Source organism: Haliotis cracherodii, unplaced genomic scaffold, assembly GCF_022045235.1.
Source record: "Haliotis cracherodii isolate W230 unplaced genomic scaffold, xgHalCrac1.p SCAF_1, whole genome shotgun sequence".
NCBI classification, from domain to species: Eukaryota; Metazoa; Mollusca; class Gastropoda; order Lepetellida; family Haliotidae; genus Haliotis; species Haliotis cracherodii.
The window spans coordinates 45,374,039-45,386,704 of record NW_027266264.1 but is presented as its reverse complement, the minus strand read 5'-3'; the positions used below and the strand labels follow the sequence as shown (position 1 = coordinate 45,386,704).

At 40.4% G+C, this 12,666-nt stretch overlaps 1 protein-coding gene across 3 annotated transcripts in view; it reads right to left on the bottom strand.

The window, feature by feature from the left end:
* The window catches only part of LOC139478270 (DNA mismatch repair protein Msh6-like), a 110,382-nt gene extending 101,366 nt beyond the window's left edge, over nucleotides 1-9,016 (bottom strand). For all 3 annotated transcript variants that reach the window (XM_071260687.1, XM_071260694.1, XM_071260700.1), the window contains exons 1-4: nucleotides 8,782-9,016; nucleotides 7,359-7,527; nucleotides 5,618-5,832; nucleotides 5,403-5,491 (exon numbers count right to left, since the gene is read on the bottom strand). In XM_071260687.1, the coding sequence (XP_071116788.1) occupies nucleotides 5,403-5,491; nucleotides 5,618-5,832; nucleotides 7,359-7,527; nucleotides 8,782-8,953 (645 nt within the window). In that variant the 5' untranslated portion in view covers nucleotides 8,954-9,016. The remainder of the gene's footprint in view (nucleotides 1-5,402; nucleotides 5,492-5,617; nucleotides 5,833-7,358; nucleotides 7,528-8,781) is intronic.
* Nucleotides 9,017-12,666: the final 3,650 nt, after the last annotated feature.

Here is a 12,666-nt window from a genome sequence, read left to right as displayed (position 1 = left end):
TCACTGCCCTTGTCTCATGAGGATTGGATGTTTTTGTTTGTTTGTTGTTTAACGCTGCACCCAGCAATATTCCAGCTATATGACGGCGGTCTGTAAATAATCGAGTCTGGACCAATCCAGTGATTTACATCATGAACATCAATCCACGCAATTGGGATCGATGACATGCATCAACCAAGTCAGCGAGCCTGACCACCCGATCCCGTTAGTCGCCTTTTACGGCAAATATTGACTGCTGAAGACCTATTCTACCCTGGATCTTCATGGGTCCATGAGGATTGGAAGCAGCTGGGTGGTAGTCCCTCAAAGGTGTAGACCCTTATGATGATAGAACGCAGCCAGTGGAGATGGTTCAAGATACATCAGAAGTTGCAGCTGTCGACAAGTGGATGAAAAACATGCTTGCGACAGCGACAGATGGTCTGAGATGCCTTCAAGTACATCTTGTAGGCTCAGGCTGGGCAAAGTGAGACGTCTTCCACAACACCAGCTCCAAATCAATGAGAGTGGTGGAGGCTGAAAAAACGATCCGGTTGTCCTAGAAAACTTATCTTGTTGAAGACGCTGGAACCGGACTCAACTGACGTCTAAGCACGAGTTCCTCTAACACGAGCTGCAGGAGCCAGCGCAAGCAGGAAGATCGTCATGAACCTAAAAGTTTGAGGTTTTATCCACAAGTGGTTCATAGTCAGTCAGGAGAAGTGACAGCAGAATACAGGGAGAATCAATGTCTGAAAGTCAGTGACAGCGGAAAACTTTGGAGCCTGAGGTCATGGTAACGCCTGAATTACTCGCAGTCTGAAACATCTGTGTAGAAACATCGCCTGAATGACGGTCCGATAGATTACAACTTCCCGAAAGTTTGGAAGTTGCCACGACTAGAGCCATTATTGTAATAAATTATCAATAAAGTTATTATTATACATTATAATGTTGTCATTATTAAAAAATTTTATGCATGTTACTACTTACTTACCGATAAGTTTTCAATTGAATGTTTATCGTTCTTCATAAACTCAACAATCTTTACATGTAACAATATATGTAATCCACAGCTATAATATATAATCCACAGATGAAATTGCCAATAGCTATTACATAAGTTTTGCAAAGTTCATAAATTTTATAGTGAACAAGTATCTACCTTTATTGAAAGAGGCAAATAAACAACTGTAACGGCGAGTGCTAAGGTGGCTGTCTAGCTACTCTAATGGAAAATCCTCAGCGAGACTGCTCTTGATATACTCCATAAGTGAAGTTCGTATGATTCTGGTCTTGGATGGACCTGCTTTGAGGGAAGATGCAGCAGTAGATGTGACCAGTTTGGAAGTCTTAGTATTGGAATCCTGGCAGTTTCACGAGCTCTGGAACCCATATTCTTGTCAGTCAGAAGGCCCTACCAACAGCAGTTGTTGGTAGCTCGTGTGTAGGATCTATGTAGTATCCGTGGTATCAAGGCTAGTGGAGGAAACGCATACACGTTTATGTAATCCCAAGATATTGTCATGTCGCTGGTGGCACAATGTTATCTGATGCAAATAGGGTTACTAAAGTACTCACGGAAATGAAAAAAAACTGTTTTTTCGACCTCAGATCTTAAATAAATGCAGTTAATATACAAAATATGTAAATATTCAAACAACTCAATTAGTACTAATTGGGCCTTGGCACAAATACAGCGTATCAAAGGTTTTTATGCCTTTTTACAAGTAAAAGTGTGTAAAAATGTGAATAAAACAGACTATTGTGAAACAGGGCATAACCAGGTGTAAGTAGATCAAGGTGAATGTCCATGACCTGACACCTTGACGACAGGTGAGAACAGGTGCATAATGCCTATAGTCTGTTTCTGCTATGTCAATTTGGACTTAGTTTTAATTTTGAATGTTGAAAGTGACGACAAATTACCTCCTGTAAAGTACATTTTGTATTGTTCACTGAGATCAAACTAGCAAATCCAGACTAGTACTTTTCGAGTTGTTTTGTTATTTCGTATTTACAGCGACGTAACACTTTGTGTCGATTTTTAAATTGAGAAAAACATTTTTTTTCCATTTCCGTGAGTACTTTAGTAGACAACCTTTTCTTTTATTGCCAGTTGGAATGCTTCGGCCGTAGCTTCCATTCTGTTGGCGATAGACTGGCTGGTCTGGACAAAGTGTCTGCTAATCCATTTGCAGCTTGCCTTTATATGTCTTGCCTTTATTGCTAAGTTGAGCTTTTCTACCAATGGTGAAAAGTCAACTGCAGGAGGGTCTCTGATTTCATAGTGTCTTGAAGGTGTATAGTGTATGCCACCGTTGATATGAGTGTCCCGATGATCAGACATTGGTTTCTTGACTGTGGGGTCCAAAGAATATTGCCCGGATTACAGCCTCGGATTACAGCCTCGTATTCCAGATAATTGATGTGGTAGAGCTATCTGCTTCTGACCATAGGTCTGATATTACTTCCATGTTGAAGTGAGCTCCCCGACCTTGAAGTGAGGCTTCCATGAACACGTGGATGTTCCGGCTTGTGTTAACAAGTTCCTGTGTACACAATCGAATCCACTGTTCATCACAAGAGGTGTTCCTCAATGTGTTCTGGTACTAGGATGCTAGTGTGGCTGATTAGACTTGATTCCAAGGAATGGAGATCCTGGAATGGTTGTAAGTCAGACTTCTGATAATTTATTAACCAATGTAGTTGAATTAATTATTACCGGGTAAAAAATGTAGTCTGAGTAATTGTTGATATCCGGGCTTGAATCCCTTCGTCCAGGTAAAATTGTATTACGGTATCCTGTGTGACGAACAGCAACTGGTTTAGTCACTCGTGTACACAGTCATGGGTGAAAGCAATTCCAAAGGGTAGTGTACCGCCAGTGACAAGAAGGGTGGTTTCCTTCCAGTTGTGTTAATCCAAGCTGTCGTCAGTTGACTTGGCTATTACCATATGTAGAATGTCAAACTTCCAAGTTGTTACATCTTCCCGAGGCAAGTGAGTGAACTGACTATAAAAGCCCAGTTACCACCCTTGCCAAACTAGGCTGGTATTATGGAGTTATATTTGGGATGGACTAACGAGTCTATAAATAGTCCAATCAAAATCGCGCTATGAAATCAACATCCAGTTCGTAAACTGCGTGCAGATTTCGGCTGATTGCAGGATTTGCAAAGCATGTGTACCGCCAAATCGGCATCAACAGTTTTTTTCCAAATGTTTTCATGTTTTAAATCAAGGTGCTCACGTCACTGGATTCACTTCGCGAAGTAAGACCCTATATATTACAAATATGATTCTGATTATCAATCAGATCGTGTTGACTAGGCGCCGCCATTTTGTATGAAGCAAATGCAAGTGATATGAGAGGTGTAATCTCATTGGTCAATAGGCGAGACATACAATGGACATAACTCAAAATAGCCACTGGTGGCGTTACGATCGAACACAGAAATTCCGGCTTAGTTCAGCAAGGGTGGAAACAGGTCTTTTACAGTCAGTTAACTCCCTTGCCTCGGGAAGATGGAGTTGATGATGTGGAGATGAGTTTGCCTGCTGATCGACGTTTAAGTACACATTACACAAAAATTGTGTTATAAAGCGATGGTAAAAACTTGACGGTCGTGCATGTGATCTCATAGAAAAACATGCTGAAGATGTAGTTTACCAGTTGGCTGATCGTATGAAGCAGGGTAATCATGAGTATGTTGAAGAGCGGTAGTAGCAAACACCGTTGCCTTGAATGGGCTGGGCTAACATTAGGATCATATACCCCCCCTAAAAAAATTAAAAAGAATGTCGATATTCACACTCGTCTTGAATAAGTGATGGATGACTTGTCCTGCCAGGTTGATTGGTGACGTGTAGAACTGGTGAAGAGACGATTGATTCCATCACCTTAACGCCAGAAAAAGCGCTGTGCATTCCAGTATCGATGAGACGACAAAAGGAGTTGTGAAGATGTGAAGGTCATTGACAACAACTGTAACGCTTCGCAACTGAAAAACACTGTGTATAGGCAGTCAGTTGCTTGTAGAATATGGGACGAAACCGATGTGCTGGAAACCATCTTCAGACATTGAACATTTGCGGTTTGTACCGATGAATCATCTGTTAGAATGGTGTAGGTTGACCACGGCGAGGGCGGAAAAGACGCGCCAACTAATATGAAATATCAGGTTGAATTTGATAAAGGTCGGCTGCGATGATATCGAGCCTAGGGATGATGTCATCTGTCTGAAGATTTAAATCTGTATGGGGGAGCATGTTGTCTCGAGCGTCATAACCTGTTATGGAATATCAGTTTGAAATAAAGGGCGTCGATGGTAAAGATTGGCGAAGTATGTCTATAATGGTGAAGTAAGGTGATCTGTCAATCCCTCGGTCATCTATGATCCCTTGATCACTCGGTCGTTACGATCCAGCCTAGGATGACGATCCTGTGAGTGGCTATCACTTCCTCACCAACAATTGTAGTGTTTTCAGTCAGAAGGGTTGTCGCCATTAGAAAGCCGGAGAGGTGTAGCTGTATCCTCAGAGCGCTGTAGAAGCGATGACCTGAGTAACAAGTTATGTTGCTTCTGAAAATGATGATTAATTCAAAACTAGATGAACCTTTAAGGATATTTGAAATTAATTCAGAAAATGTTTATAAATTAATCTCAGGTAGACTGTAGTATTTTCATTCACATACTGGATATATCGATTGTGAAATTGTTGACCGGTCATGACCAGCACCAAAAACATGTTTTGACAAAAAGTATTCAAATTAATTTTACAAATGAAAAAGCTGACAATAAAAGAAGCAGTAATATATCATCATTATCACAAAAAAATAAGTTTAAGTAATGTAAGGTGATATTTGAAAATCACAAATACTAAGTGGATGTTCGTATTTTATTTTCAACTTTACCTGCTGATTACCGGTACTTCCCTTTTGGAACGATGGGCATCAACGATCATTTTGACTCATCTTTAATGAGGAGTTGCATTCTCGCTAATACATACATATGTAAGTTAATATGTGCGAGCATATATATCTAAAGGGGTACAATACCGAGAGCGATTGTTTTCTGTTTTCGCCAAACCACAAAATTATTTTCTTATAAGCACCCCCTATTTCAAATTTTGAGAGCACCTTCGGGCACTTATTATGTCGAATACGGTACCGCTTAGTATAGCATTGTTAGCTATGTGTCCAAAGTCCTTTCTTTAAACTAAATGGGACAATGCTGGTAATCAAGTGTAATCAACCTATGAAGATCTGGGTTAGCATGGTTAGAATTGGTCTTCAGCAACCCATGCTTGTCGTAAGAGGCGACTTACGGGATCGGGAATCTTGCTAAGCGTGGCATTAAACAACAAACAAACAAATCTTATGTGTTATCCATCTTGATATAAACATCCTCATAGGTTACCTTGCTGTCATCAGTCTTGATGCTGTCATTATGATTTTCCTTGCTGTTGTCTGCTTCATCATCCTCCATCTCCGCATCAAAAATGTCAGCTGAAATATATCACTTTACTATAGAAATCCAACATCCTCTTACCCACAATGTACTGATCTCTAAATTCATCGTTGTCCCGTATTCCTTCTGCTAGCCATCCCTCTTGAAGATATTGTTCTACTTACGGTCCAAGTCGATGAGTTCCGCTGCCTCCTCTGCGCTATCCTCACTGTCTGATGGCTGAAGGTCCACAATGAGAGTGGACAGTCGTTCCTCCACACTCATCTTCATAGCAGCATCAGCCTTCAGTGCCCCCTCGTAACACTCAGCGTCGTGGCAGTGGAACTGACCCCCTCGCTGGAACGCCTTGTCACCCGAGCCTTTGTAGGCCTTGACATATCTTAACAGACCATTGCCATATTCACATCTAAACCTTTCCTGTATTTATGAATGTATGGTCTCAGAAACCATTGCCATATTTGGGAAAATGATTTCTTACATTCCTAGACATGATTTAAACATATGCTCAGAGGTCCAGTGAGAAAACTGTCGGTGTATCAGACAACCCTGCCAGTACAGGTGGAACTCTTACAGGTCCAGGTACAGAACCATTGCTAGCAATCACATATAGAAAAGAAACCACCACTGCATGTGTTTCAGTAATATGTAGAGGATGTATTGTACAATTGGAATATCATATGTAAGTAAAATATTTCAGGTATCTTTGTATTACAAGTACAGTGGTCCCTCGACTTAACGCTCCTTGATGTACCGCTACTCCGGATGCACCGCGGGGTAAACCATGGCTCCCAAAAATGCATGAAGAATTTCCCCCCAAAAGCGTGTTAAAGCAAATAAAGTTACAAATAAACTGATGAGATTTAATTCCAAGTCGAAGTACACGTTCATTGTATCCGGCTGCATGTGATCGAAACCATTCTGTTCTGGTTGTGAAAAAACATATCATACACAGATCTTGTATTGAACTCACATAAAATCAAATCACAGCAACAACAAACATAAGCTGCATTGTTTGATTTAATACTCATCTCAGCTTGTTGTGATTGGTAAGACAACATGTGAGATGTCTTCAAACATCAAACCGGACGCGTGTAATGCAATAACAACAATCGAAACAATGGCTTCTGGTATTTAATCCGGACTTGAGTAACCGTGAGAGACCTATAAAAAACATTGGAACTTCATTGTTTAAATAGCGTAATTACGAAGGGTATAAAATAAATCTTAGTTCATTAGTCTTTACCATTTCAATCATGGCAACCACTGCAAGTAAATCTATTAAAGACAAGTTTGAGATTGTGTTTGTTTTTTATAAATCGCTCAAATAACCATTTAGTTACGCACGTCATGTCCATGATCATTGTACATAAAGTGCATACAGGGAGCCGGCTGTGTCCGGATTTTTCATAACTTTGACACATCATTATTTATTAACCAATCACAGCCTTGGTCGCACATTAGTTTTGTTACAAGGCTTGTTCAGCTTTGTAATGTACTGTCATCAATCAATCATGTGAGTAGGTCGGCGATCGGACCAATTTTCTTCCGAAAAACTTAAAATATTTAAAAGACTTATTTAGATTCTACATGTATAACATCCAGTGGTAAAACAATACAGACTACTTTGATTAACTTACACATAGTATTTATATTTTTTTACGCATGCAGTTTGAATCATCGTCCACGATCGGTGTTACATACATCTACATGTCCCGCGCCACTGTTCCATTCACTACCATCATTACGTAATGTGAACCTCAGCAAGGAATATCTGTACAACGCTCTTCCTAGAACGCGGGGTTGGAATCTTGGACCCCGATGACAGCGGTATATCGAGGGATCACTGTATTTCACGAAAAAGGTTATTTCAGAAAAGTGGATTAGGGTGAAAGAGTGCCATCTTACTTTGCCCTGATCCAGGCCCGAGAAGGAGGGTCATCAAAGAACTGCACATGCAGCTGGACTTGTTTTCCTCCTTTGAAATGTTTCTTCTGAGTTGGATGATTACACACAAGACTTGGCCACCATGGGTACCCCTCCAACTTGGCCCATACAACAGCACCAAGCTCAAACTCTAGGCAACACAAAAAACATTTGCAAATTAGAACCATACATCTCTGCAGCTGAATACTAGACAAATAATTACAATAATAGGTGAAAATCTTTACAATTTGAAAAAAACATACACATAAGGCTTCAGAAAGCATGTATAACAGTAAAATCTAAATATTTTTTACAGTTGTATACTTATCCTCCATTACTCCTTAATGCCTCTACTGCTAACCTTTTGACACAAACAGCACTGTGCAATGTTCCAAAGCTGTTTGCTCTCTGCGAATTAAGGTTAGCGATCTCGTATGCCTGAAGGATGAGTGCGTACCACACTCAAAACGGACATGTAATATCGGGTGCATGTAAACTCTCTAAACCATGCCACTATGGCCAAAACCAAGAGAAAAAATGTCTTCTTGGTGAGGTTGAAAAAGGATGTTGTGTGGAGGTGCTTGAAGGGAGGCCCACATAACCCATGAAGTACCACATTCAAATACGAAGCAGGGGAATTTGGCCTTCTGATTCGCTATGAGTGTAGGGGGGCCATAGTACCGGAACTTTGGTCAACTTACGATGCACCATGGCAATGGCCTGAGATACCCGAGCCAAATAGCCCTGTCTGGTTTGGATATGGCATCTGCCAGAATGTCCCGGCATCCTGGAATATGAAATTGAAGCCCCTGTCGATCCAACAGATAAAAGTACCAAAACGTCTGTTGAAGCAGGGAGTGAGATTGCATTGTCCCTTGGTTGCGCACCAAACCACCATGCTGTTGTCCGTGGAAATTGCGATTTGAGTATTCTGTAGGCACTCCTGCCAATGTGATATTGCCAGAATGAGAGCCTCCAACTCGAGGGTGTCCATGTACCTAGTATGTTGTGTGGCGGACCACAGCCTGGTCCTGTAGATGGGCTCCCCACTACTGTAGGGAGGCGACTTCGAAAAGGTGTAGCGCTGGGATTACCCAGATAAGGAGACGCCTCCCAAAACGTTCGACTCAATCGTCCACCAACTGAGGTGAGTCGGTAGCGTAATAAGTTCTCGGAAAGAGGTACCTAACTATCCTAACCCTAATGATCGGAAAGGGGATCCACTGCTGATCCATGAGCTAAGGATAGAGTTAGGGGTAACCTAACCGAAGGATCGAAGAGGCACGCAGATCTTAAGCCTGCACCTTTGAGCCATTATATAGCGCTATAAGCAGCAACCGGTAAACTGAAATATGGCCTAAAATTATACATCATCCTCTTTCTCACATGGTTATTTTAATAATACCTGGGTCAGTGTCAGTGACATTCCTGTTCCCATTGGTTGTGGGGGTTTTCACTTTTCCCGAATTTGGTGATCGACGTGGTGACAACACGTCTTTCTTTGGTGTCTCGCTGTAAGGAACCTTGTTTGGCGTTTTCGAGAAAAACGAGAACAGATTTGATTGTTTTACAGACATTTTGGATGGTTAACATCAACATAAAATGTCAACACACCATGTACGTTTTCTCCCGCGTTTTTGAGGAACACACTTCCGGTGATATGTCCAAAAGTTGAAATTATGTCACACAAGAACGCAACATTATTATGCTGTCAAATGGAATATTTGTGATAATTATTATCAGTATAAACATTCACAATGACTCCATTGTTTACACGTATGTAGCGATCAATAGTGTGATAAACAGTCAACAATTTCGTTAGAAAAACATTTAATGCGATAAAATATCCGGTTAATAAAAAAACATGGAAATTTAAATACGAAATATGATTAAATTTAAATTGTTGGTGTGATCAGGGAGGCTGAATTGTATCTTGAGTGTTTGTAATTCAGTTTGGACAACAAGTCCCATTCATGTACAAATATTACTGTGTTTTTAGGGTATATATTTTTCAGAAATTATATTACTATATACATACTGTAATCCAATGTTTTTAAAAGGGAAACTCTGAAATGAAGGATGTGTTTCTGAATGAATCTGTGGTAAAAATAGTGTCATTACATTATAATAGTTAGAACTCTAATTTATAGAGATTTCTGAAATATGTCTGAAGGTTGCCGTCGATTATACGGGAAACGTTAATTTTGTGGCATGTATGTCGACATGTCGGTTTATTTAAAATTACAAGCCACGCATTTACGGAAACAAAACATACAAATCATGTGAGTGGAATGTTGATGCTATTCTTTTCCAGCAATAAGATATACTTCAAAATCGTCTTTATGTAGTTAATTGATGCATCTGACCGTTTCTGGTCATTAGCTGACATTATTAAACCATTCATGTGTAATCCGAAGTCCTTTTTTCCTCAAGGACTAATTTTCTGATTTTCACGGTGTATACAAAAGAAAAACTGTGCTCCGGAGATCGTGAATAACAGCATAATAAAAATTATGTTCTGAATATGCTTATTCATGAACAATGACGACATCTCAATTTAAATGTAATATGGCTGAATTCCATATTCTACATACCACACTTTTGATTGTGTGGATGCTCATGTTCACTGGAAATATTTGGAATAGTTATATTCCGTATTTTGATTTAACCCAGTCCCCCGTGTTTTTTGTAATCAGGGCACCGCACATAGCCACATGTGAAACGTTTGGTAGCAAAGTCAAAGCAAAATCGGAGTAGTGTGTCAGCGAATTTGCATCAAGGCTGTAGTATTTTTCAACCGTTTAATGGAATTCAATGTACAGCCGTACCCCTGGTCACTCATATATTTTGTGTCCCATGGCTCAAATCTATTTGCGTCTGTACCGTGTCCCACTGACCTCGATAATCTGTTGGATGAAGGCACAGCTCTCTACAGTCACATAGTTAACACCGAAGGCTATAAGGGGTATTTAGGTCATAATCAGCTCCCAGCAGCCACTGCCTCAAGCGATATTGTCTACATAACAGATCAGTTTTATGGCTCCGTCACAGGTGCTCCAAATATTGAAGCAGGGAAAACAAATTTCATAGAATCATTTCAACAAGCAATATTGATATCCCCGTCACTTTTGTTAACTTTTAATGATGTCTCCATTGCAATTTTTACGGATTTCGATTCGTATGCATTATTTGACTCTCATCAGCGGAATGGTATAGGTCACATTGTTTCGAATGGACACGCGGTTTTACTTCTGTTTAGTAGTATGGATGAATTGTTATGTTACATCTTAACAGTATATCAGGCGACTATGCTTGTCGTAAGAGGCGACAAACGGGATCGGAAGGTCAGGCTTTCGTTGATGCATGTTCTTCCCAATTGCGTGGATCGATGCTCATGATATTAGGCACTGGATTGTCTGGTCCAGACTCGATTATTTACAGAACGCCGTCATAGAGCTGGGATATTGCTGAGCGCGGCGTTAAACGACAAACCAATCAATCATCATCATATGAACTCAAACCAGTCATTGTTACAAGTAAACCACATTCCACAACAGTTACTGACACTAGATGAAAAACAGTACATAGAAAAAAACCAAGTAACTCAACTCATCATGATCACAATTACTATTCTTTGAAAGAAAGAAAGAAAATAAAAAATGACCAAAAAACGTAAAACAAGAGACGAGGAATCTCCGTTATTGATTAGTCCCGGTATTGAAATGTTCTCCAACTACGTGATAATATTTTGAGTATGTGCATCTGTGGTTGGGACAAAAAGACCTTAACTAGTATGACTTTTTTTTGCCATATGGAGCCCTTAGTATTTTCATTTACATTATTATAACCAAATGCTAAGTGTAAAAAGAATGTGATCTATTATTTGAGTATGTGCATCTGCCAATGTTGTTGGAAGATTTGATACTATTTCCACGTGTTTACATTTGTGCCAGAAATTGCTTCCATTTCCTTCGATCTACTTTTTGAATAAAGACCCAGGTAAGAATAGGTCTTCAGCAACCTATGCTTGCCGTAAGAGGCGACGAACAGGATTGGGTAGTCAGGCTCGCCGATATGGTCGATGCATAACATCATATTCCAATTGCGTAGTTCGATGCTCTTGGTGTCAATCACTGGATGATCTGGTCCAGACTGGAATATTTACAGACCGCCGTCATATGGCTGGAATACTGCGGAGTGCGGCGTTAAACAAAAAACTATTTTTAAATAGACCTACCCTATGCAAATGTATCAAGTGTATTGCCCAATAGGCCTACTCAAAATAAATATTTAAAAAATCCACAACAGCGTTGTGTTATTTGTGGTTAATATAATTATGCTCCATCATGCCTTTCAGTAACATCATAATTATGCGTTTGTTAGGCACCACATATGGCGGGGAACTTTGATGCTCTGCATCAATGTTTTCTTTTATGAACCTGGAATAGTGATTTGCCGGGATTGCAAAAAGTCGGGCCGGGCCGGGCCAGGCAAGCGGGTAATACTAAAAATGGATTGCAGAATACTAAAGCGAAACGAGCGTATCTGGGCAAATTGATCTCAAGTGTCCACAAATGTGTAGTTTTGCTCAAGTAATTGAGTTCGAGCCAGAATGTATATACAACAATGTAATAAAGTGATAACTACGACTACATGCCGAGAGTCCATGTACAAGAGCCAGTCTCTTCATTCTATGTGTCTTCTTTGATGAGATGGTTTCTCACTGAACTTAGCACCGTACAATAGAAGGTAACAACGACTATTTTGTCATCAGCACCGTGTGAACATCTTCTGGCAGCATGGCTGTGGGTATTTCGACATGGAGACCACGAATTGGGACATTTAAACAGCCTGCTTCACTGAAAGGCATTGTTGTTGATGAATACGACCCCATGTCGCGCTGGTCAGGGATGAATGACTTGATGTTTCGATTTTCGTGAATGGGGACTTTACTGCTTTTACAGCTGGTGTTTTGTGTGTAAACGCAGTTGGTAATGAGATTGAAAATGGCAATGTTACTTTATTGTGTGCCCCCAAACTCAACATGTTCGTTCTGTGTGTGGTATTAGCTAAACCCTAAGTGGGCCCCATCCTTAAATGGGCCCCATCCTTAAATGGGCCCCAACCAAAGACATGAGGGGAGATAACTCTCACGAGTATGCTGCTGGCTGGAAGCACATGGCTTCAGCCACACTCCTGTACACAGCTACACTTCCAGTGAATAAACACACTTAACAAACGAAGACATCTTTGTCATATCGCCACATGGTGTCAGAAGAAGGATTTTGTC